This window comes from Hyposmocoma kahamanoa, unplaced genomic scaffold (genome assembly GCF_003589595.1).
Source record: "Hyposmocoma kahamanoa isolate Upper Pololo Valley unplaced genomic scaffold, ASM358959v1 68, whole genome shotgun sequence".
NCBI classification, from domain to species: domain Eukaryota; kingdom Metazoa; phylum Arthropoda; class Insecta; order Lepidoptera; family Cosmopterigidae; genus Hyposmocoma; species Hyposmocoma kahamanoa.
The window spans coordinates 560,020-587,838 of NW_020653856.1; the positions used below are offsets into that span (position 1 = coordinate 560,020).

General features: G+C 38.6%; 2 protein-coding genes across 2 annotated transcripts in view; one reads left to right on the top strand and one right to left on the bottom strand.

Moving 5' to 3' along the window:
- LOC113232311 overlaps positions 1 to 27,819 on the bottom strand; it is a 609,005-nt gene that overhangs the window by 272,510 nt on the left and 308,676 nt on the right. The window lies entirely within an intron of this gene.
- LOC113232312 lies at positions 1,258 to 3,279 on the top strand. The gene has a single exon (XM_026466990.1). The coding sequence runs from the start codon at positions 1,770 to 1,772 to the stop codon at positions 2,874 to 2,876; it is 1,107 nt and encodes a 368-aa protein (XP_026322775.1). The 5' UTR covers positions 1,258 to 1,769; the 3' UTR covers positions 2,877 to 3,279.

Here is a 27,819-nt window from a genome sequence, read left to right on the forward strand (position 1 = left end):
TCAGTAAGAAATCGACGTTCGGCATTTGTTTCGTTAATTTTCTCTACCTAATTTCGGTGGCAAATTTTATTATTTGAATATTCTATAATATTACCAAGTAGTATTATTTAATATTCGAGTATAGTCTCCTGAAATATCATTTAATATTTCACAATAAGAATACTCGAATAATTAAATAATAAAAATTGCCACCGAAATCAGGTACAGAAAACTAATCTGAAATTTATCAATCTGTGTTCCAATCGTGTCTGCTTGCGTGTGTGTACGTGTGTGTGTAAAGCAAGATAATAAATGTTCTATCTATCTAAAATACCATAAAAGAAACCTGTAACCAACGATAGTCGTTTAGAAAACAACCACTGAAATCTTTGACATTACTCTCTTGTTACATTTACATACCTTTGGAAGTGGCCCTTTTTCAAGGAGACACTTAATCTGGCTGAGATATGTACGCGTTTCGACCCACACACGGTCATTATTTAAGGTACCTTTAGTGTACAGGATAGCATAAAACAATGTGTAGACTGGTGTAACAACGTGTTACGGCAATTTGTCGGCGGCACCGTAATCTGTTGTGGTTTGTCGTTTTGCCGCAGCCAGGTTTGCGAAACATGTACACGGCGAAATATGTCCTTTTTTCTTATGTTCTGGATCCACTGTTATTGTTTTTAGTCTTAATTAGCTTTTACACGTCTCCGTGGCAGCGTTAGCATTTTTAAATGTTTGTTTTTTAAAGGTACCTTTTGAATACATTCCGTTCAGTTACCAATTCCAAAACTCACGCTAAAAATGACACTTAAGTCCACTTGCAGTAAGCTTAAGTATGTCTTGAACCCATGCTTGCAATGCAAAAGACACTTTTAGTATATTGTGTCTTGTGTATCTTATCAATTTATTTGCATCGCTGTTAAAAATCGCCACGTGGAACCGCTCTAAGATGCTCTTAAGTTTAGTGCAAGTGGACATTATTGTCTCTGTAAAAAACTAGGGGCGGGTGCGTTTCTGTAGCGTATCGCTTCCAGCATAAATGTAGACAGTGGCGCTTCTCGCTACGGCACGTATTATTCACTGGATCTTATACCTGAGTACTTGATCCCGGCCGACGATGACTCTTTTCATTAAAAAACAAACAAATTGATCTTTTAGGTCATAGGAGAGTCTAAAATACAAGTAAGAAACAATTTGAGTAGCAGTAGAGCTCCTTGTGAAAGAGTTCGTCCAGGGAAGTACTGCCATCTTACCTATTTCTTTGACGGAACAGCTGACGGTCTAAAAGTCTTTGTCATTCGTCTTAATATTTTATTCTCTATTTCGTGTGCAATCGTTACAAACACAGTGCAATATCTTACATACAGAACAATAATATCTGATACAGTGTTTAATTACATTATTTTGAATTAATATTGACTATAAAAGTGAATAAATCCGTGGAAATAATTAGCAACAACGGATCAGCTGACGTGGGTAGTGTGTGTGCAAAAAAGTGACCAGCGAAGTGCAGGTGGGAATTCCGCCCTAATTGTTATACGCATAACCGCGAAAGTAGCGTCAACCGCCACCGCTGTGACGTTGCAGTCGCTCTCTGCGCGGAGTATACAACGCAGAGCGGTCATTCAATTGTGCCTACGCACGCGGCCTCTGAGGGGACATCATCGCTGCATCAAAGCAGTCCTTGATTATTTCTAGCCTGAAATTAACTACAGCCGGAGGTCGTCCACTGCTGACCACAGACCCTGTAAGAAAACATAATAATTTCTATTTCACGCACTATGGCCCCTAGTTCTATCAACATATGCTCAGGATGTAGACAGGAGATATCTAATGGGGAATATATGGCTTGTGCGACGTGTAAGGGCAAGTACGACCTAGCCTGCCTGAACATATCTATTAAAAAATTTCTTCAACTAGATCGAAGCCAGAAGAAGAGTTGGATGTGCTCTGAATGTCGCAGTAAGCTACCTAAAACTGATAACTCTAACACACCTGTTCGTTTAGCGCATATCAATGACAGCGCTCATAATCCTACGGGTGTTGACCAGTCCATAAACGAAACTTCTTACATTACCGTTAGAGCCAAGCAGCAACGGTCTTCTCCCGCTCCTGACTGTGCCAATTATATAACTGAGGATACACTCAGGAGTATCTTGCATCAAGAAATGAGTCATATTCTGGAAAAGAAAATCAAGGACCTAGTAAGTAATGAACTTATTTGCATTACCCAGCAAATGGCGGGTTTTAACGAGTCAATGACATTTTTCAACACACAATTTGAAGAAATGAAAAATAGCCTGGAAGAGAAAAATTCGCAACTTATCCAATTAGAAAAAGAAAATACGAATCTACAGGCAACAATGCGTGACCTTACGAGTAGGATGAATCTTATCGAGCAAAATCTACGGGAAAGCAACATAGAGATTAATGGTATTCCAGAGAACAGAAACGAAAATCTGCCAAACATTGTCTTGCAACTCACGAAGGCCACTGGAAATCCACTTACTGACACAGACATCTTACATGCAGTCCGTGTTGCGAAGTTCAACAAAGATGACGGCCGACCGCGTGCTGCTGTAGTGAAATTACGAAGCCCTCGCTTGAGGGACGCTGTACTGGCTGGGGTAGCAAATTTCAACAAGAAAACTCCGGACAACAAATTATGCTCCCATCACCTTGGCATCGGAGGTTCTCGTTCGCCTGTCTTTGTTTCTGAGCATCTGACTCCGACAAGCAAACAACTACACGCTGCAACGCGTAAAAAAGCCAAAGAAGCAGGTTACAAATTTGTTTGGGTGCGCAACGGCCGTGTGTTTGTCCGCAAAGATGAACAGTGTCAGTATCTGTTAATAAAAAATAACGACTGTTTAAAACTAATGACGTAAGCATCTGTACCTTTTGACACTTTATATTTCACGGTAAATGTTATGGTGTACACTTAGTTAAAAGTGATTAAGTTATACTATCAGAATGTGCGTGGAATCAGAACCAAGACAAACGAGGTTTACAAAAATATCGCTCAGTGTAATTATGACATTATTGTCTTCACGGAAACATACCTGAACTCTAGTGTAGTGTGTGGCGAATTCATCGACGACAGATATGTCGTTTATCGAAGGGATCGCCTATGTGTTTCCAAGGATCGATCTGGGAAAATTGGCTCTAGGAATGTTAAACGTTCTAAGTTGGACGGCGGCGGTGTTGCGATTGCCGTAAAAAAGAAATTTCACTCAGTAAGAGTGCCCAGCTGGGAAACTAAATCTGACTTTGAGGACTTGTGGATTACGGTAGACTACAGTTCGGGAACTAAAAAGCAAAAGATAGGTATTTGCGGTGTCTACTTGCCTTCGCCGGCCAAATTGGAACGTCAAAAAATCTTTATCGATAAGGCTAACGACGTGATGAATCATGTCAGCGAGGTTGTCATTTTGGGCGACTTTAATATGCCAAAAATCCATTGGAATAGAAATGACAATGGGCAATCAACTACGCCCAGTAATTATAGCGGTCCCCTCGAGTACTCCCTAATCGATTTTATGTCATTAAACAGTCTTTGCCAACTTAACTTCATTCATAATAAGGATGACAGAATCTTAGATCTCGTACTCACTAATGTGCCCCAGGCCTACATTACAAAGCCCTTGGATCTTCTTACTAAGTTGGATTCCTATCATCCTCAATTGTTGCTCGAGATTCCACTAATGCGGCAGCACGATGCGGACTCTACGAGACGTACTGAATTTAACTTTTTTAAGGCGGACTATGACCAAATAAATTCCAAGTTAAATGCTGTAGACTGGTATGGTATGCTTATTAACACTGAAACTATTGATCACATGGTTTCGGTTTTTTATGACGTACTGCGGGACTTAATTAGTCAATTAGTACCAAAACGCAGGTTCAGAAAATCCAGTTTTCCCCCCTGGTTCAATAATTCTCTTATTAAATTGCTGTCTGAGAAGGAAAAATTGAGGCGAAATTATAGAAAGTTTAATAACCCTCGGGATAAGTTGGAGTATGACTTATTAAGAAATCGTTGCCATCTACTTTATGAAAAATGTTATAATAACTATAAGCGTAGTCTCCAGAACAACATCTTGGAAAACCCAAAAGCTTTTTGGCGCCACATAAAAAGTACTAGACAGAAGGTTGCACCCATACCTAATACAGTGAGTCTGCGCGGCCGCTCCAGTAGCGACGGAAAGGAGGTGGCGGGTCTTTTCGCCGAACATTTCTCATCGGTGTTCAGTAGGGCCAATAACGGTACCAGCGAGAACCTTGCCTACACAAGTCTTTTACTGCACAAAATTAATCTCACCGAGAGAGACGTCTTGCGAAAATTGAGAGGTCTGGACATCTTCAAAAGTCCAGGGCCTGATGGTATTCCACCCCTTTTTATCAAACGGTGTGCCCACACACTAGCATATCCCCTTTCCCTTATATTTAATCGCTCATTAATGGAGGGTTCCTTTCCAAAGGAGTGGAAGAGAGCTAGGGTCTGTCCAATATTCAAAAAGGGCGACCCAAGTGATGTGGCAAACTATCGTCCTATATCGATCTTGGCTTGTTTCTCGAAGATATTCGAGTCTCTTATTTGTCCTCTTGTCGCCCGTCACGTAAATTCTAGTATCTCCCATAGTCAGCATGGCTTCATTGGTGGCAGGTCAGCGCAGACTAACCTGGTACAGTTCATAAACAATGTAGGTCAAATCTTGGACAATGGCGGCGAGGTGGACGCGGTCTATACAGACTTTTCCAGCGCTTTTGATACGGTCAGTCACTCTCTTCTCGTAAAAAAGCTGGAGGGATACGGTTTTTATGGCTCACTGTTGAAATGGTTTACCTCCTATTTGAATGATAGAGCGCAGTTTGTGGCTGTCAAGGGATATGTGTCTGAGTTGTATGGCGCGACATCTGGTGTGCCCCAGGGTTCCCATTTGGGTCCTATATTGTTTCTCCTATTTATAAATGACATCACATCAGTCATTCACCACAGTAAATGCTCCTTATTCGCAGATGACCTAAAAATTTACAAACAAGTGGAATGTACCCAAGACACAATTCTAATCCAACATGACCTTAACAGGATACAGCAATGGTGTCTTAACAATGATATGACCCTCAATGTTCTCAAATGCAGCTTTGTGAAATTCACCAAAAGAAAACTGCCTATCCCATCTACCTACACTCTGAACGGTACACCTCTTGTACAGGCATGGGAGATTCGCGACTTGGGGGTCTTGCTGGATAGCGAGTTGAAATTCACACCCCAATTATAATAATATTATCCGTAAATCGGCGCAAATGCTGGGGTTCATCAAGCGAAATACCAAAGGTTTCCTGCCTTATACCAAGATATTTCTATACAATGCGCTGGCTCGAAGCCATCTGGAATACTGTTCCATGGTATGGAACCCATTTTACGCTGTACACTCGCAGAGGATTGAGTCCATCCAGCGTTCTTTCACGCGTCATCTCGCTTTTATTTCTCCCAATGTCTCACACCGACAACACTATGAACAGCGTCTTCGTTATTTTGGTATGATTGCTCTTCGCAATCGTAGGCTAACTCTGGACATGATGTTCCTGTATAAAATACTTCGCGGAACCGCAATCAGTACTGAAATTTTGTCATCTATCAACCTCGCCGTCCCTTACCAACTTCCAAGGCAGCCGATATCTAGAGTCTTTGCTCCGAAAACTTGTCGTACGAATGTGGGTTGTAATGCGCCAATTACAAGGATGTGCAACGAGTACAATGCCCTATGTAAGAATAGCAGAGACTTAGACATTCATCACGACACACCTGCTCACTTTCGCCGTAAAGTGATAGATTCTTCCCGATCGAATCATTGATTTTTATTGAAAACAAAACAAAATATCAGTTGCTTAAATAAATATTGTATTACTAGTTAAAATATTGTTTATTTAATTGCATTATATTTTTCTATTATGATCTACATTGACTTTAAGATCCTATATTTATGTCCAATTGTTATGTCTAATTTTAATTTTAATTTTGATTTTGATGTTTAATTTTATGTCTAATTCAATTTGATTTTTAATTTTAATTTTGATTTTATATCATGACAACAATGACATAGCCCTGTTGTAAATTATATTTATATTTAATTTTGATTTAATTTTTATACATTTCATTCGTTGACGCTTAGTCTGACAAGTTAAATTTTGTATATTATTGTACTGTATAAGTTTGTGAGTCAGTATTTTGGATCAGTGATGAGCTTACCTGTAATTGGAATACATATAAGAACAATGCAGCACATAATCTTTTGTGAAATCCAATATATGTAATTCTGTTGGTTCGCCAAATAAATAAATAAATAAATAAATATTTCTGCCGCTAAGTATAAATACATGAACATACAAAAAAAATTATACTTTACAGTCTGCACGCTGACCCAATGCGGGTTGGGGAGTTCGTCCAGGGAAGTACTGCTATCTTATCTATTTCTGAGTCCCAGTTTTGACGAGCGATGGTGCTGGTGAAATAAAAAGCACATGTCAACTTATGTCTCAAGGTGACGAGCGCAGTGGCAATGCCCCTGAGATCTTTACGATTTGAAGCTCTCAGGCGTGTCGCTTACCACCAGGTGCACTATTTGTATGTAATTTAGTTGTTAGAAATGGTAAAGATCACATGCCACCTCAAGAATTTGAACCGTAAATGTCTAAATTGAGAAGCAACGGTGGCGGCGAATGCCCACTAGGCTACCGGTATTAGTCAGCAATATTCATCAATATTCGATGGCCACGAACAGCTGTTGCGGACACAGGTGGCCTAATTACCCTAATGAACTGAAGCTGATTATTGGCTGTTGATAGACCGATTTGCAACTCTGCATTGCTGATGCAGTATTAATTATGTGTTCGACATTTGGTCTTGGGATAGTTGGCAATAAATACCACTGATTCCAAACACTGATGGCCTAAACGATCTATCGAATTCAAGTACAAGATTTTGTACAGTTTAAAAAACATTAAACATGCCAACATGAGATTGCTGGATGTTTTTTAAGCCATTTAACTTAAAACTTTTTTACTTTTTTAACTAAATAAATATTGATGATTAAAAGATAACAAGGTATCTAAATTTTAAGTAATACACATAAAGTTTTTGATATCTCCCTCTGAAATTTAAAATTATCGGAAAATATTTATATTTTTACTTGCAATTACAAGACTTTTCTTTAAAATACATAACCATTTTTTAGGATCTAAATTACGTACTTTATTTTTTATGAACAAACCAACGTTTTCAAGTCCCATCTCAGTCAGCCGTGGCCATGGGACCTGTAAAGAGCTCAAAAAACTGGTTTATTTGAAAAAACAAAAAATAGTTTCATTTTTTTTGTGTAACAATCGCGAAAACCTAAGAAATCGATGCATAACTGTAGTAAAGTAATTGCTAGTTACACAGTACAATACATTCCGGAATTTCTGAGGGAGGTGTTATCCAATGTATACATAGATTGGATATACATATACACACTTTACCTGAAATTTTGATAAATAATAGACTCGTAACATCTAAAACTACAACGCGTCATTAGTTCCATCACGCCACCGCTAGATGGCATTAGTTGTACCCTGAAACGCGCTATAGTTTAAAAAACTTCAATAGTAAAGGGTTTTTCAACAAGAACTTTGTTTTGTAAATCAAGATAAAACTATAAATTGAGATGACAATGATTAAAATTTTAATTATATTAAAAAAGTAAGGTTTGGCAATTATGAATGAAAAATTATATCTGATAATGTTCATCACGACTACAGTTACAGATGTCGATTCTCACCATCAAACTTTTTTAATCACTTTGGTGGCCAAAATGGTGGGTCTATTTCGTTAATCACTTCACGAATTTTACATTTTAAGGCTACAATCGATTCGATTGGCTCCATATACACTCAGTCTTTAACATTACCCTACAAAAAATAATCCAGCGGTGTTAAATCACATGATCGGGATGGGCACTTAACGGCTGAATTTCGTGAAATTATGCGATCGGGAAATTTGGTTTGCAATAAATTCATTGTTTCGGTGGCTGTGTGACTTGTGGCACCGTCTTGTTGAAACCGCATGTTAGTGATATCCATATGATCAATAATAGGCCAAAATCGAGTTGTTAACATCTCTCGATAGCGTAATTAATTGGCAGAAACCGCATTTCCAGCCGAATTTTCAAAAAAAAACGGCCCAACGCCAACGGCACAAGTCCTCAGAATTTTGAGAAAAAAAAAATTGCGAAAAAAATTCACCTGAATGGTATTGCAACTGTTACGGGTAGACGTGTCGCTTAGGTACCACCAATCTCACGATTTGTTCACTCGATATCACAAAAATATACTTATTTTCAACTTAAGTTCCACTTAGTACCTTTTACCTTTCATCTGTCAACTTATTAATGTAATTACCTGACAGTTTAAAGTTAGGCACCCCTTATAATAGGTTCTCACGTTTCCAATGAAGTATTTCCATTTGACGAAGGTACGGAGCCTGAGAAGCTCCACATTAACTGACTATATGAGTTGACTTGACGTATTCCGACATAAGTCGAAATCGGTCAGTCAAGCTCCATCAACCTTCACGTAGTTAGGCAAGCTAATTTTATAACTACTGATTAGTTTACGTTTACTGTATTTTGTATTCTATTAAATATTAACTTATATAATCGTTTATATGTAATACGAACGTCGGGTTCAGATTACGGGGCGTGCTCATGCTCTTCGGTGACACGACAGTTAGTACTGTGGGTGCTTGATGAGGAGGTTCGATTCCCGATTGGCCAATTTAAGAAACGAACATTTTTAAGTTGATTTGGGTCTGAGTATTCTGGGTATTGCCCTCAGAGTTGTCGTTATTCTGGTATTCATGGTACAGGAAATTCGGCAGAAGTTTGGCATTTTTTTCCCCCTAAATAGTTATCTTTGGCATAACTTCTAAAAAAAGGAATGAAACAAAGAGAACGCTATTACAAGTAGGTATCTCATTTCCACTACATCGGGAAGTATACCCTACATTTTTATAATTGTGATATCTTGTACTCGTCATCTGTTACGCCTTCGTACGATGGCGTGCGAACGCTTCGGGCTTCGCCCTCCGCGGACGGCGATTATTTCAATGACGATTGTACTAATTTTCTGTGGATTAATTTACGCAACACGCCCGCTCCTTACTGGCACCGTGTATATTGTGTTAAATCGAGTATCTGAAATAGTAGACATTTTTATTTTGTGTTGAGAGCGAATTCGTAAAAACCTGATGATTGATGGAAGTATTATTATTTATAATATAAGTAAATGGAAAGCTGTACTGTAACATGGTACAACTCTGTAAAAAATCTATGTGTACATAATAAATAAATAAATTTTGACATAAGCAGTTGCTTCACGAGTTATTGTTTTGTCATCCATTAGTTTCGTTAATAAAACACAAAAATGTTCTGTGTAGTTTTTTTTTAAGCAAATCGCACTGCTATTACTAAAGACAAAACAGCCCTTATTAAAAAATATGAAATTGTTTTATTTTTCTTTTATTTATAAACGTATTTAGCGAGTAGGAAATTGTTTAGATGTCAGTAACAAACTTTAACCTATACATTAATTATTTCATTAATTATCGAAAATCATAAATCGGTTACCGAAAAGCGCGCGAAACCGGATTCATCCCCGAGTTTGCGAGTTTCTTCAAATTTAAATGAAACCAACGCTGAGGTACCGACCACTTTTCCAATAAAAAAAGAATCATCAAAATCGAATCCGGATTAATCGCGTAGCATACAAACAAAAAAAATATAGTCGAATTGAAACCACCTCCTTTTTTCAAAGTGGGTTAAAAACTCACTTTTGAGTTATAACAGTATTGTAATAACAATCCGATATATTATAATTTTTACCCGCAAATATTTCAACCTTCCTGTTGTTATTTCAAGTAACAGTGTACACTAAGCCGTATAAAGCAAAATATTTGTTAAAATCCGAAACGAGGATGCTCCCTAATCTATTCTGTTACGAGATAATTAATTTGTTAGTTTATGAGCTGCCGCCGCTGACCACGCAAATAGTTTTGTTTTAGCTCGTTTAATGGACACGTGATTTATTTAGTTTCACTTTGTGGGCTAGAAGCGTACATTGTTACCAACCACTGGTTTGTTATAGGGCAATAGTTACGAACAATGTACCCTTTGAACTAAATATAACTAAAACATTATATAAATTAACATTCTTAGACTGGTGGTAACGCCACACATGAATTATTTTTATTTATAAATTTCCCGTATAATTTTTCTTGGCTATGTTTAAGTTTCACATTCAAACACTTTAATTTTATTAGCAAGGCATAGCATCGAATCTTTCTCTCTCCCTTTTTTCACTGTGTCAAAATGCCTTTGAGTGAAGGGGGTAGTAGATAAGAAGTCGCCACTAGAGTGCGCTGGCTTCGTATTTGCTGGCTCGCGGTACGCCAAGAGAACCTCGCCGCGACCTCTTCGAGAAAAAGATAAAGAAGATCGAGACGCTACGCTGTTCTTGCGGATGACGAACATTATATTCATTGAAAAACCGCATTATTTTAAGTGATTTGTTTGCAAGTGAATATTCCACTGGCGACGTACACCTCCAGCGTATACGGTAGAGTTCAAGGTACGGCACAGTTTTTCCTCATAATATTTCTTTCTATTTTTTATTCTTTATTTTCTCGATGCTATAGCCGTAACTCCGACTTTCCTTACCTTCTCCTAGAACCGCGCCTTACAGTCCATACCACCATCAAATTTAATAGGTTGCAAAACCTCCCACCCGCTCCATTTTTTCAACTGGCGTCACAGAATATTTAAATATGTAAAGTAATTTATGTTTCTTCATGCAAAATTGTGATAGACATAACATTATTATTATTATCGAGTTCTTATGTTTTCGCGATTGTTACACATAGGAAATGAAACTATTTTTCCGGATTTACTTGAAAAAACAAATATACGCGATTTAAATCCAGTAAAATAGTTTCATTTCCTATTATTATTATTATTAATTAAAATATTTCAATAAAACACAGAACACAACTACAAATACAAAGGCACTGCCACTGCGCCATCGCCCTAAGGCATAAATTGACAAGTCCCATGTGCCTATAATTTTACCTGCACCCTTCAAAACCGGAACACAGTAATGCTCACATTACTGCTTGGCGGCAGAAATAAGTAAGATGGCAGTAACTCGCTGGGCTTAAAGTATAATGTTAATTGAATGATAAAAATCCATAGTGTGTGACCGGCGTAGTTCTTTCAGTTTATATTTATGAAATTTTAAATGGTTATTGTAAATAATAAATTTGAATCTATTTAGAAAGTGCAACCCCTACCTACTCATTTTTTCTCAAGGGAATCTGCCTTGAACATTCGTATCGCAAATTCCCCTGAGAAGAATGTGTAAGTAACTCCAGAAGTAGCTCTTAAGAAACAGACATTTAATTTTGTTCAAATTTAGCATTTACAATATTTATTTCAAATATTATAGACGAAAAAAAACTAAAAGAGCTACACAAATTACTACCATGAACTTTCGTCATCCAAGTACGCAGCCGTATAATAATAACCTTTAGCATAATAATAATAATAATACGTTCCAGACACACCAATTGCCACTCTCAAATTAGGGAATTCCTTGTCCTACGTAAGTAACGAAGACCAAAACGCAAAACCAGAACAATTTAGAGAAGTTCATTCCCCAAATTGGTCCTACCGGAAATCGAACCCGGGACCTCCGCATCCAGCGCCCTCAATATAAGCTCATAGGCCGCCGAGGTTGTACAAAGTTTTTATCTCATCTACAGCTTGCAAAACATTTGAATCCATGTAAAAGACTTCACAGGTCTTGCATTGGACTAGTGTGGCGGACAATGGCATAGACTCTCGCCTAGGAGGAGATCCGTGCTCTGTAATGAGACGTATAACGAGTTAACGAAGTAGAAGAAGAAAGAAGAAATAGAAGAAGTATCAACTTTACTATAGTGTACAAGAATTTCTTGTGAATTTGATGACGATATGACATGCGTATTTATTTTTTCTTTGATATTGTAATGTAATTTAATTTTAATCTGTGACATTTAAAAAACATTATACGCTTTGACTGGTAGACTATAAGCACAAACCAATGTCATAAAAATTCGTATTCTTAAACCCCGATAATTAATTTTAATATACGTCTTTCTTAGCCCTCAGTTATTATGGTTGTTAGACGGACAGTGTAACTGTCGCCGACACTTACGAAAAAATGGAAAAGTGAATCATTTAGATATCATATTCAAATCACCATGAAAAAGATATTGCATTGTTAAAAAAAAATAAAGTAAATTTTAAATTCAATAGAAAAACTTATATTTCAAAACGCCACTTTTGTTCAACTTAAATTCGAAAAGAAACTGTAAGTTTCAACACTTAAAATATCAAATCCGTTACAACAAAAGAGAGATATCTCACAACAAAATTCTTGCATATTGTGGAAGTTCGCGGCGGACGCGGATATGGGGATATTGAAAATATGCGGATGTTGGAAATATTTGCGGGTGATCCGTAGAACCTTGGTAGGGTGAGCATACGTCGACAATTTCTGGAACATGTTGAGACATTAACATGTCATAAAAAATCTGTCAGAATTGTATACGGTCTTCCTAGGCCTCTACCCACATACAACCTAAATCAGGTCCAACACTCAGCCCAGATTAGGCTACACAAACTATCACCCTTTTAGAACTGCAACACACTCGTAGCCTTTAGGCACTAGGAAAACCCTGTATCGCGGGTGCCATGGACACACACATAGACAACCACAAATTACGCCTAAACTCACAAGAGAAATAAATGTAAGCCATACAAATATTTCTCACGGCACGGGAATCGACCCCGCGACATCTGCATGGCAGTCCAGCATGATACATATTGTAAAATATACAGGTTATATACATTTTAAATATGGATTACCGTATACACATATATTAAAGATATAGTAACTTGACTCCATCCAACATAGGGCTGTTCGTATTATCGATGATCCCAAACTCACAGACGGTATGGAGCCCCTTAGCCTACGGAGAGACGTTGGCTCTCTGTGTGTGTTCTACCGACATTATAATGAGGAGTGCTTTGAGGAAATTTTCGAACTGGTCCACCGTCTCGTTTCTACCATCGCACCTCCCGCCGAAGGAGTCTATCCCCAGATCTTAGATGTCTAGCATTGTAAGACCACACTAGCATCTCATTCGTTCCTTTCTCGAACCTACAAGATGTGGAATGATCTTCTTCCTGAGGTATTTCCTTAGTGCTATGACGTGGGCTTCAAAAAGCGTGTTTACAAGGGCTCTCAAAGGCTGACAACGAACAGCCAGCTCATCTGATGTTGCAAATATCCAAGGGCGACGACGACCACCTCCCGAGACTCGTCTGCTCGTTTGCCTCCTTCTTTACATAAAAAAAGGAATTTAATAGACCACTACGGAGATAGCAGCAGTTGACAGTTTATGGACATCTCGAATTTTGAATCAAACTAAGTGGGTTGCGTCTCCAAAATCGTCATGATAAAACGAATTTAATTTTACCTTCTTGTCCCATAGGTGCTTGGCTACTCTACTCGAACGGGATGCATTGTGAAAGTGCGGTTGAATTTTTAACTTGCGCCTTGATACGTCGCCGTCGGGCGGGAAACCGACGTAGATGCTTGCCATCGAGCATTATATTTTCAAAAATGCGCAGCACTTACTGTTATAACTTCGTAAATGGGTAATAATCGGGGGAGTGGTCGCTTCTCAATTGAAATGTCGACGATTCGAATCTCTGTGGCGACATCTACCTATTACTTTCATTGCTATAACTCCGTTCAACCATTTATTTAACTTTTATCAGCTCGAATTCTAATCAATTAGTGGTCGTAACGCGTTTCCGAGTCGATTTTTTATAACAATCGATTTTATTCAAGAAGAAGTTTTCATCGGGACTGTGAGCGGGTTCAAAAAAGAAGATAATATTGTCTGATTGAGATGTCGTGATGTTGCGTTTGATAACTTGAGTATTCACGAATTAATAATTAATGTTAATAAGGATTCAAATGATGATTCCCGTTCATATGGAGAACAATGAAAGAAAGAGAGTGGCAGGGACACTGGTTTTATTTCGGAGTAATTTATTTTCCAGAAACGAAATTAAAACCATTTGAGAAATGCATGTCGTATACTACACGTGTTCTATTTAGTTCAGTTGATATAAATGATTTTTTCATTGGTATATGTAAAGCAATTATTAAATAAAGTCATATTTTTTGTAAAATTTTGAGGTAAGTTTGTATTTTTTTCTATCGAGAAAATTTTTAGGAATCGTGTTTTCACACCGTATGCTAGGTATTCAGTATATTATATCGTCACTTTTAGTATATATTTTTTAATATATAGTAAAATAGGTGATTGATTTCACACTTTCAGTGCTATGCGGAATCAACCAAAGCCATTTGAGGTTGTAGGCTCTTAGTGTCAACCTGTATATATCCCACGTTGGGCGTGAATTGCCGCTAAGGTTTGGCCAAAGTCTGTCGTACTCGCTGACCGCGTATTGTCCCTTCATACATCTTCTAAGGGATAATTGAAACTTTATCTACATGCCAGTATTGTTATGCTTCACTGTTACTGTGCAAGACGATGCCTACTGATGGTAACTTAACCACTTCTGATTTAAATAGCCTCGATGCACGAATTTGTAAGATTTACTTGTGCGCAGGCGCTTCTCCAGCTACAAAACAATTACCTCCAAGTTATGTAATATCAGTAAAAAATAAAATATCTACGACACTGATCTCCAGACATAACTGCTTATTACAAACATTAGCTATTCACAGGTACCTGAACATTACGAGCGTAGATAAATCTCTCGTAACCGAGAGGCCAATCACGCTCCGGCAGTAAAGACGGCGTGTGTAATGTTAATGCGAGGCCTGCAGTGCTGCGGTTGCCACAACCTGAGGATGCTCAATCGATAATAATTATAGCTAACAGATGGTGTCTGCCTTATGCTATTGTATTATTACATACGCAAATACGATCAGTGCTATTTGTGAATGTTTGATAACAATACCTCTCGTTGAGAGTCAAGGAAAACTTCTTCTTCCTGTCCTTATCCCATGCTAGGTGGAGTCGGCACATCATGTACTTTTCTTCTACTCTTTCTAATCATATTTCCATACTCACACCTTTCTTATCCGTGTCATCTTTCACACAATCCATCTATCTTTTGGTCTTCCTTTCCTCTTATATCCCTCCACATTCATACTTAACACTCTTCTCGTCACATGACATTCTTCCCTCCGCATGACATGTCCATACCGTGGTAACATATTACTCCTCATCTTTTCCATCACTGGCACAAAGGACAGTCAAGGAAAACATCGTGATGAAACCTGGTTGTCGAAAATAGTGCACAAAACTTGAAAAATAAAGTCATTGACCCTCCACGGACCTAAAACCTCTCCTTAAAGAAGACCAGTGCCCAGCAGTCGGGCAAATACAGGGTTGATGATGATAGTGAGAGTATTTATGTCGAAAGACTTAGATGAACAAAGAATGAGTGACCAATGAGCGGGTAATAGTAAGAATTTTACTCTGCAACAGTATTGGTTGTTGTAATTGGTAACATTGATTAAATCAAAAGAAAGTAGGCCCACATGACGACACGACCATTGACTTACAATTATATGGACGTCGGGTCCGCGCTAAAAAGTGTCCGCACTTGTAAGGCGCTAAAATCGTATACAGAGCGCAACACTCCGCTTTAGTCTTCATTTGTTCTACGGACAGCGCGATACTGCGATGACATAACAATTTAAATTTCGAATAGGTTGACTTGGGACATTTTTTTCGTGGTTTTTGTATTAGACCCGTCGTCCATTTATTTGTAAGTCAATGGACACGACGTATAAGGAGGGAAACATTTTTTGCAGAGAACTGCATGGCGTTTACTGCATTAACTACAGCGTAGTTATAAAATCAAAAACCGTAATGTGTAACTATTCTCGGTATTCAGCGACCTAGTAAGGAATGACAGCTAAGATAAATGCTACTTTTTGTGGTATTGTTTTGAGAAATTCATAAAAAAACAAAGTATGTAGCAATATTACAGGTAACTGTGGCCACATCTTTTTAAAATGGCAACACTAAACCTTACTCCAAAGATATCTAAAGAGTAATAGATTGCCGGAAGCTTAATTTAATATTTTTTATGAAAAAAAGGGAACAGACTTCAAACTTTGCTTATATGCACATACAAACTGAACCTAAGAAAAGTTGACAATCAGTTACCGGAAAGTGCGCGAAACGGTATTCATCTCCTAGTTCGCCACCCTTAGAGGTGGAATATTTTCCTCAAATTTATATAGGACCAATACTGAGGTACCCTCTTCACAAATGCCGGAGTAAGCGTAACGTACACACAAAAAAAATACAGTCGAATTGAAAACTTTTTTGAAAACGGCTAAAAAACTACAGAGTTTCCGCCATTTTGGGTAAAAGTGAATGATATTTCGTAGTGAAGCAAATCAACATGAAATTAAAATAATAAAAAAATTGCTCAAGAATTTAAACATTTTAGGTATTTATGTAATATTTTATTCATTTACAAACGCAGAGTGACTGATTATAAACCCCCTTATTTGCTGAAATTCTGCATATCCGACGAGTATGATACAGCATCTCTAAACATAGGTACGTACTTGTAAGCATAATGACATTAGACACGTCATCAAATATTACGAACGGCACATTTGCCGGCGTAAATTAATGCCTCGCTTAATGACGCCGCATGACTCGACTTTATAGTCGCAAGACTTTATGGTCACGCCATCTGTGTGTGCGATCGTATTTTATGGCTTTTGAAGATCGTGTGGTTTGTCCAATTTAATAATAAGTAATACTCGTTATAATGTTAATAAAGGGATATCATTTTGGAGTGACAAAATTATTGACATATTGTATTTATTCTGATACCGTTCTCTGTTATACGGGTATTTCTCCCTCTCTATTCTCTGTTATCCAAGTGTCTACGGAATATTATAACAAACTTTTTCAAGGAAACGAAAGTACTTTTTTGGATTTAAATCGCGTACATTTGTTTTTTGAAACAAACCAACGTTTCGGGCACTTTCCAGATCACATGTCCACGGCTGACTGAGACTTGGTAAAGTCATCAACCTGGTTATGTCTAATATTAATGCAAATACTTTTCCTTGTATATACAAAAAAAAATTAAATAATTATGTTTAATTATCCAAAACTACTGGTAATTTGATTCGTGGGTCAGGTTTTTAGAGCAATGCTACGGTGCAGCATGGACGTGGGTTCGAGTACATTTTTGTTATAATAGACATCGCATTGGAATACTACAACTTTCTGCACTAAAACGTTTATTTAGATCATCACTTTATTAAATTAATGTTAACTAACCTACACATTGATTTTAGTGTCGAACAACAGTAGTGGGAGAGAAAAGCTAACAGGCAGCTCAGCAAAATAACGAAGAGTTTCACTGTGTTGCTGGTAAAGCTGCTACAAACTGCCTTGTTAAAAAAAATACACTCCATATCATTCCCATCCTAAATTTGTCCTTCGCCACAGAGTACTAAATATTCAGTACTCTATCTTACTACTTCCTATTACACTGGTCTCAAAGTCCTGCATATGCAGCACAATAAAACAATCGCGTTTAAAGTCACGCGCATTGCATTCCCGGCGATCGAGGACGCAATATCAGTCGGCTCTTGAAATCCAACATGGATGTAAACTATTTGAAAAATGCGATAAAGCAGTCGATTGCACATGTATAATAAATCTTTTCGGTTTAAATGTTAGGTGAAGATAAAATACTTACAAGTGTGCCGTATAAAAACAGAACCATATAATCAGTCTGTGATAAAAATCCAGATGATATTTAAAATTTGTCATTCACGGATTTTTATGTGTCTTCTGCGTACTTGGATGATAAAAATCCGTGGTAGTGTTTAAAGTAAATGATGTGAAAGAGCATTAGAGTTCAATATGACTATTTCAAGTCAATGAAAAGCGACATCTTCTAGCAAACGTTGCCAGACGCTATGCCAACTAAGCCACGGAAAGAACCAGCGGACCTCACGAATTCCTCTATATGTTTGTTTGTTGGATCTTTGTATTTGGTTTTCAACTACTTTTTAGCCGTAGCGCCATCTATGAGAAATGTATGAAAGTTTTCGTCACCCAGTTAGATACCTTTACAGCTACCAGTCCCGGCCAGATCGAAGGAATTATTTCTAAGTGTTCGATCTTTGTATTAATAATTATACCAATAGAAATAGATTTTCATTTTTCTTTGTCTAGATTAGGCACGGACAACGCGACCTCGCATTTTATTTCTTGATTTAAGTTGAACTCTCTTCCACTAATTACCAGTCGTCTACTGCAGGAAATTGAAATTAGACTGACAGAGGGATTGAAATTCCGAAACCCATTTTGCTACTTTTCTTTCTTTTTTCATGATACCAAGTTAAGGGACGAATAGGTCGTGCGGCTGGTGGTAAGCGACACGCCTTTCCATGGCAGTTGCAGTATACTCAGAGTCTTAAAACGCAAAGATCTGTGCCCCTCAAACAGATTGCATTCTGTTTTGAATTCTATCTAGAATACAAAACAAAAAGCCAGAATGGCCAAACAGATGGAGCCTTCACACTCCAACCCGCAATGCACCAGCATGGCATGGCCTAAACCTTCTTTTATTATGACACTAAGTGACAGGAAGAATAAAGATCAGAAGGGCAACTGCGTCCATCACCTAGAGACATAAGTTGACAAGTCCCATGTGCCTGAATTTATTCACCAGCACACTTAACCTCTAAAACCACAGCATTACTACACATTATCGCATAGCAACTGGAATAGTTAAAGTAGCAGCACTTCCCCAGATGAACTCCTTCATAGTGAGCTCTAAAGTTACATGTATGAAACACAGTTTTCAGCGGTTGACGTCCGTTTGTGGTTTTGAAAAATAGTAAACAATGTCATGCTGAATGCCAGGTTGGCTTTTAAATTATGCAACTCCGTAAATGGTATTTTAGTGAAGACTTTAAATTACACATGCGAAAAACGTAACTCTGAATACAACCTAACACACTCTTGTTCACAGATAAAGGACGATCAGGCAGTCAGATGTGCTCGTTATCGACGATCACGGTCACGTACGTGACTCGTTCACGTCCCGGCGTCGTCGTGGGGTCGCGGCTGTGTCGGCACGCGCCGGTGTTCACCCGCAAAACTTTGCACAGCAGTTGTTGCTTTAAGAATATACTCTACAATGTGAACAAAATGCGTGTTAGATTTACATAATATGTGTGAAGTTTCAAAGACGCAAAGTGCGGTGTAATCCTAGAGCAGCTGGAAGCCGATATGCGAATGAAATTAATTTTTACATCAGATATTTCGCTGCTATATATTTATTAGCAGCTTGGTCGCTGCTAAAAAAAAAACAATATATAGAATAAATGTCTTTTTGATCCGAGCAGAAAAATGTCAAATAATAATAATAATAATAACGCACACACTCAACATAGCCTCGCACTAGGGAAACCCTGTGTCGCGGGTGCCATGGACACACACATAGACAACCACAAATTACACCCAAACTCACGAGAGAAATAAATGTAGGCCATGCAAATATTTATCCCGGCCCGGGAATCGAACCTGGGGCCTCTGCGTGGCAGTCTGGCATGGTAAGCGTTCGGCCACGGAGGCAGTTAAGGAAAGAAGTCAAAGAAAGTTAAATTGTTTACAAGCGACAATAATAACAACATAAAATGAACCCATTGTCATGAACCCACACGACGGTTACTCCGTTAGCAAACCACAATAACACCTGACGTCAACCCCGTATGTCATAGCGTGAATAAATAATCATACAATGTTACTTATAATTACTAATAATACGAGCTTTTTATTAATATTATGTTGAACGTTATTGCAGAGGAAAAAAACTATTAATAATTAGTTGTTTGAATTTGAGTAGAATCGATAACAGTAAAATGGAAGCGCTATTGGAAAGAGCATTCGAGTGTTCGGATAGAGGGGCGGTGTCATAGATGGCGGTGTAATCGATAAGTGGCAGGGCGAACAAGTCGTGCGCCTGGTGGTAAACGACGCGCCTGTTCTTGACAGGTGCAATGCCGCTTAGAATTTTAATTGCAGAAATCTGACCGCCCGTCAACCTGAGAATAAGTTAAAAAATCCCATGTGCCTGTTCTTTTTTTTAATAGCTCCGCACTAGGGAAACCCCGTGTCGCGACTGCCATGGACGGACAGACTGACTACCACAAATTACGCCCAAATTCATGAGATAAATAAATGTAAGCCAAACAAATATCTCTCCCGGCCCGGGAATCGAACCTGTGACCTCTGCGTGGCAGACCAGCATGTTTTATTTCTATTTTGCGCATATTCAATCTGTACTCAGATACGGTATCACAATATGGGGCAACGGCACAGACTTTGGGAAGGTTTTTATTACTCAAAAGCGATGTATACGGGCCATCGGCAACGTAGCGCCTTATGCCTCATGTCGTCCGCACCTCAAAACATTAAGAGTATTGCTCCTCCCGTGCCTGTACATACTCGAAGTTGGTATATTTGTGAGACAAAATCTATCCACATTCATAATAGCGAAGAACGTAACTGCCAGAAGCCTAAGGAACCCCAGTAAAGTGATACTTGGTACAATACCCAAAACAAAATGTTTCCACAATAATTCGTACGATATGTGTTGAAAAATGTTATTTTATTTTTGTTTATTACATACCAGATCGCTTTAAGCTTCTTTCATTAACTAGTTTCAAAAAAGAATTGCGTAGGTGGCTCTTTGATCATTTGTTCTAATCAGTTGACGAATCCATGAAATTTAAGGACTAATTACTTGATGCATACATTTTTCTTTACAATTATTATCATTTACTTTAAATTACGACATACACGATTATGACATCTCGTATTAAATCAACGAATTTTAATTTATCAATTTATTGTCTTATTATTATTTTTACATTTAGTCTTAATCTATTAGTGTGTTATTTGATTATTGTATTTGCTTGCTTTTATTTGAGAAGGCCGAATAGGCTTAAGTTTTTTTTATTCTAATGTAAGTGTGCATTTGACCTCCATCTCACCTGGTGGAAAGTGACGATAAGGTTGACGATGGAGCATGCACATCTAAATAATACCTATTCAGTCTCGCCTTGAAAAGGCTCAAGTTATAACGTTCAGGGAACAAATTTAGTCTGCAGGCAGGGAATTCCACTCCATAGCCGTTCGCCATATAAATGTGGAAGCGTAACGCTTCGTGCGAATCTTTGAAATATCCACGACATAGAGGTGGAGGCCAAGCCTACGCCTAGTCCCCCGATGATGGAAAGTCGAAGGCAGAATTAAATCGAATAATTCCATCGCACACTCTCCGTGATATATCCTGTAAAATACCGATAAGCAGGCAACTTTACGGCGGTGTTCAAGGCTCTCCAGCTTCGCCTCTACTAATTCCAAGTCACCTATGAGCCTCTTGCCACGCTCGTTAATTGAATCCAAGGAGGCCAGTTGATATGTAGCAGAGCCATACCAAAGGTGGCAACAGTACTCTATACACGACCGGACTTATGCTCGATATACATAGCTGAAGCAACTGTCCCGGTGTGAAGTAACGCCTCACTCTGGAAAGGATGCCAAGCTTCCCGGCTGTATTTTTGGCCATGGATTCAATATATCTGCCGAAGAACAGATTGGCCGACCTAACCTAACCATGGACTCTCGACAAGACTGGATTTCCTCTCCACTGACCTTTGCATTGGTCAAGTACCTATCTACAACTATGGTGTCATCAGCATACGCAAAGGTACTTGGAATTAACATAGCATTGATATGCAGCAGAAAGAGAGTTGCAGAAAGTACGGAACCCAGGAACTCCGGCTAAGGATCTATCGCCATATGTTCGGAAGAGTAGTCTTCTAAGACCACTCAAATGGAACGTTTACTCAAGAAATCCGAGATCTAATTGCAAAGGTCAGTGGGAAGCCCGTAACATGGAAGCTTGCTTAAAAGGCTTGCGTGCCAGACTCTGTCAAAGGCTTTAGAAAGACACTGCAAGTGCTTCGCCTTACTTTTCTATAGCCTCGCTCCATATGTGATAGGCATACACAAGAAGATCCCCGATAGATCGTCCTCGTCGGAATCCATACTGGCGATCACTGAGGAGGTCATTGTTTTCAAGGTATGACAGAAGACGGTTGTTGAGTACATGTTCCATAGTCTTGCAGAGTATGGTAGTGATTGAGATAGGTCTATTGTTGACAGGGTCAATTCTGCTTCCATTTTTGGGCACAGGTTGCACGTTTGCAAGCTTCCACGAACTAGGAACTACACCAGTCTCAAGTGAGAGGCGACACAGGTGTGTGAGAACAGGAGACAAATTAGGCGCACAGCTACACAGGACTACCGCTGGAATTCCATCTGGCCCGCTAGCTTTATTCACGTCAAGATTCCGCAGAGTTCTAAGTACTCCTTTTTGGCGTATGCGAACTAGCGCCATAGCGCAGCCAGCCTGAGGTAAAGGTAGGTGGTACGTTCCCTGCGGCATCCAGACGCGAACGCTCTGCAAAGAGTGAGGCAAAGAGATCCGCCTTCTCTTCTGCAGTATGGGCCAGCGTGCCATCCGGTATCAGCAGAGGTGGCAAAGATAGGTGACAAAAATTACTTTGGACCGCTTTGGCCGGGACCAAAAGGATTTGCTACGCTGCTTGGCCCTACGTAATACACTTTTGCACTTCTTGGCGGCTATATTAAAAGCTTTCTTCAGATTCCGAGTACTCGGAGCTTTGCGCAGTCAAGCATCTGCCCATGCTTGGTACGTGGACTGCTTTCGTGCTTCAGTACGACTGCAGTGAGCGTTAAACCATGGACGAATTGGGGTCCATTGGGTACATCGGAGTATGGTATGTAATACTCAATACCCAAACGCAAAAGCTCGACTACAGCATCAGCACAGCTCGCCGAGTCTCCTGAAGAAAAGCAAACCTGCCAAGGATGTGACGCAAAGAAATGGCGCATTTCATCCCAATCTGCTAACCTGTATCGCCACACCCCTCTTATACCACTAAGGCCCTGAAGTAAGGTAAAGAAAGTTAAGTGCTGATTTAATTTTTACCATCAACATATATAATGTACCGTACCCTATTTTAAGCGAATAAATGAATTATAATTATTATTATTATATTATAAATATTATTATACATATGGTAACCGTTCGGCCATGGAGGCAGTTTTTTGGATTATTTATCGAATTATAGTTAATAATGTATTTTCGTAAAAACTGTGCGTTACAAATATATTAGTTATCTTGCAGGTTTACTACGATCACGAGCCAAATGGCGCCTTGGATAAATGTCCTTCTCGACGTCTTCCCTTATCTTATAAGTCATCAAGCAGTAGGTTGAAAATGCATAAATATAATAAAGTATTGAAACAAACCATGCCATGAAGTTACAAAATTTGTAGTTATATGACCACGTGAAATATATGTAAGGCATATTATATAGTGAACACAAAAATAACAACAATTTGTTACATACATTGACAAGCTTTATATTCTAACGGCATACACTGCGGGCGCTAGATGAAGAGGCCCCGGATTATTTTTCCGGTAGGGAAAAACAATTTGGGAAATACATTTTTCTAAGTCAGTTCTGGCCTGAGTGGTCTGAGTAGTGCCCCAGAGTGAGTTTCGTTGCCCTGGTACTCATATTACAGGGAATTCCCTAGTTAGATACCAGGTAATTTGTGTGATTATCGCTTACAAAAAGTTTAGAATAGAATAAAATAGGCATTTATTGAAACGCCACAATACATAGATACAAAAAAAATATTGATAACACTTAAACAAGCAAAAAAAAATTCAAAAAACAAAATAATACAACATAAAATAAGACAAAATGCAAAAACTAAATAGACCGGCTACAAATTGTACTGTTATTTGTGTAGCATATGCAAAAGGACTTCATTAAGCTTATGCCACAACTATAACGGAATGTGGCGCTGGTTTTCAATGAGCTTTGAACTGAGGAACTGCTACGTAACTAGAGCGTCATTCAATAGGCCAGTTTAGTATTATTCAGCAGCTGAAGAGTCTAAAGAGGTCCGTAGACTGACCAGACTTAATTTAAAAACCTAAAAATTTGCATTTAAACCCGCCCATAAAATGAACATTTCCAATGCCATTACGCGACTGTAAAACCAGTCAAGTGAGTGGCCTGACTCGACGTTTATTTACGAGGCTGTGAAAGTGTTAATGGTTTTAGATGCACCGGATTGCCTTTTTCATTACACCTAACTGCTTTGGAATGGTCTTGGCTGTTCTTAATAAATGATGTAAAAGTAACTTTTTTTTTTTTTTTATTGTGACTCGGTAAAATGACTGCACCGCGCCTGATGGAAAGTGCGAATACAGTCCAGAGATGAGAGTAACGGATGGAAAACACAAATATCTTCACTCCGTCACTATCATTTTGCCGGTCTGGCCAAATGCTTCTTCACACTACGTTTGAAGGACCCGATGTTATAGAGGGGAGGGAATACATGCGCCGGGAGTTGGTTCCACAATTTGATGGTTCGGCATAAGAACGAATTGCCAAACTTTTTAGTGCGGGACGGTATTGAACTGACCGTCCAACTGTGGCAACGCAGTCCGGCACGGGTGGTCCGCTGATGGAAAGGAGAGGAAGGGATAAGGTTGAATAACTCTTCAGAGCACTCACTCTAATACTACACTAAGAACTACAATAAGAAGTGCTATAACTATAAAATTCTATTAAGAATCTATACAACATCGAATGGCTTTGGTTGATTCCGCATAACAGTGAAAGTGTTGAATCAATCGCTTTGGATAAATATATATACGTGGGGTGCACTATAAGTTTCCGGAATGAATAAGAAAAAAATACTATAAATGGTCAGAAATGATTTTATTGTTTCTCAAAATATTCTCCGTTAGCGTTAACGCACTTTTTCATACGAAGAACCGATTTTGGAAACATTTATGCCACTCCTCCGTGACAATCTATGAAACATATTTTTCATACTCTTCGACAGCCTCTTCAGGTGATGAAAATCGTCGACCGCGTAACTGGTTCTTAATTTATGGAAATAAATAAAAATCACAAGATGCCAGGTCGGGACTGTACGCGGGAAGGTTCATAAGGTCAACGTTGTTCATCTTCAAAAATTCATTTGTCTGTCTGGCCGTGTGAGAACTGGCATTATCGTGGTGCAAGATGATACGGCGTTTACGGTTATTTTTACGGAGTTTGTCAATAACTTCCGGCAAACAAATGGTCGTGTACCAATCACCATTCACGGTACAACGATTCTCCAAAGCAATATTAGCCACGTGTCCAGTCATTAAAAAAAGAAGCAATCATCCGCCTAGAGGCACTTTGCAACTACCTAAACTAGTACTTTGTAACTATAAATCCATGTTTCGTCACCTTTTACTATATCCTACACCAAATTTGACGCCCCTTCATTGAATCTGGTAAGCATGGCATTGCACCAAGAGACGCGATCCGTTTTTTGAGCCTCAGTCAAATTGTGTCCATCCACCGAGAGCACAGCTTTTTCACACCCAAATGTTTGTGTAATATTGATTGTATTTGACTCATGCCTACGCCTAAAGATACACATGCCTGTCTGTTTTGACCATATGACGCACAGCATCGATGTTTTTGTTGTTCACAGCAGTGGACGGGCGACCATCACGAAATTTGTCACTGATATTCACACGACCGCGTTTGAATTCTGCAAACTAGCTATAAATAGTCGTCTTGCGTGGTGCTTCATCGCCAAAAGCAGTTTGAAGCCGAGCGAAGCTCTGCTGAGCTGTTAAACTCAACTTGAAGTCGTAGAAAACCATACTACGACAATATTCACGATTTAACCCAGGGTGATGTAGACAACCAATTTCTAAAACGACACCACTGTGTAGAAATAAGTGACAGTAGATGAAACAAACTGTATTCTACAGCCAAAGAGTTCCATTTTCAAATGTTCTAATTACTTTCTAAATATTGTTTATGTAAGTGGCCAGTTCCGGAAACTTATAGTGCGCCCTATGTAGTATAGTAATTTTAACTTTTTCATTGAAAAAAGAACCGAACTCAACAGCTTGCTCGTCGGCTTTTTTGGTTTTTTTTGGTTGTCGTGGTGACGGTGATTTATTGATTAAACATGTATTGTGTGAAGTGAAAAGTCGACTTTTATTCGCGGAATATAATTAGTAATTTGTGATAGCCGAAACGAACCCGGAACAGCATCAGGGACCACCTCGAGAGTATAACCCTTTCAAACAAAAGAAAAATGTTCAAAATCGGTGAACGCTTGATGGACAGATTGGTGAATACACACACGGACGTGCCTATAAAATCTGAGGATTTCCTTCGATTTCAAGGGATCCCCTCATCAGATTCTGACTTGGTAACAATGGGACCATCATGAGAGTGAATCCTTACAAATAAAGAAAAGAATTTTTAAATCGGTCCACAATTGACCGAGATATCTGAAAACATATATACAAAACCGCTGTATTCAATATGTAGTTTACTTATACCAATGATTTTTTATATCAATTCAACTAAATAGCACACGTATACAGTATTATATACATTTTTGAAATGGTTTTAATTTCGTTTGTAAAAAAATAAATTCTGAAACAAAGCTATTGTCCCTGCCGGTAGATCCAACCAAAATAAACCGTATTTGTAATAAAAAAATTTGGATTCAAGCTCAGGTAGTATCTACACTTAAGCCTATAACGCCTAAGTCCGCAAAGCATGTCAATACAAAGCTTATCCTACGTACGTTAACGGAGCGTATCATAATCCTTTAGCCTTACAAAATCAATTGTATATCTATATATATATACTTCTCTGTAATAATCTGACTAAAATTCGAGCTAAAACCGAGGTTGGTACCTTTTTACGGTCGTTACATGACGCATTTGTGGTTACTAAAGCAACTTCATCGACTGCTTACCACAGAATTTCATTGGCTTCACGTGTACTTTTTTTCAAAAAGTTTGCTTCTATAAAGGCGTAGCTGAGAAGGTATATGTTTTTTCGGCCAGTGGTATGTAATTATTACTACAAAGATCGAACACTTAGAAAAAGTTCCTTCGATTCGCCTGAATTCGAACCAGTGTCTTCTATCAAACCGTGCCTACTGAGCCGTTCCGTGGCATAGCTAGAGCACGGCTAGAAGACACGCTCTGGCTGAAATCCTTCCAGACCGCAGGAACTTTTTCTAACTGTTCGATCTTTGTATTAATAAGAAACTCGTGGAGTAATTTACAAAAATTAATGAATGTCATTGTGTTGAAACATTCTGACAATATATAAAGTTAATTAAAATGGTATGTATTTTGACATCTCATTGTTTATTCAAAATAACGACGTTCTTAATACTCAATACTATTGGTTTATTGAACACAGATCTTCTCCGTTCTTCTTTAGAAGGAAATAGACCTTAGAAATATTACAAGCATTCTCAATATTGAAAATATACTATGTAGTTAAAAGTCTACGGCGCACGGGAATTAATTTATAAATAATTAGAATTGTGTTCATCGTCTTCAGAAGTATTGTTTCATTTCTTCATCACGCACAGCAAGTAACAGCATGAGTGACACTATTGACTGCCTACGTGACCGAGCGGGCCACCACGCAGAGGTC

What these genes read in the sequence shown, in the direction of transcription:
- LOC113232312 (XM_026466990.1), top strand. Translation starts at nt 1,770, where the DNA reads ATGGCCCCTAGTTCTATCAACATATGCTCAGGATGTAGACAGGAGATA.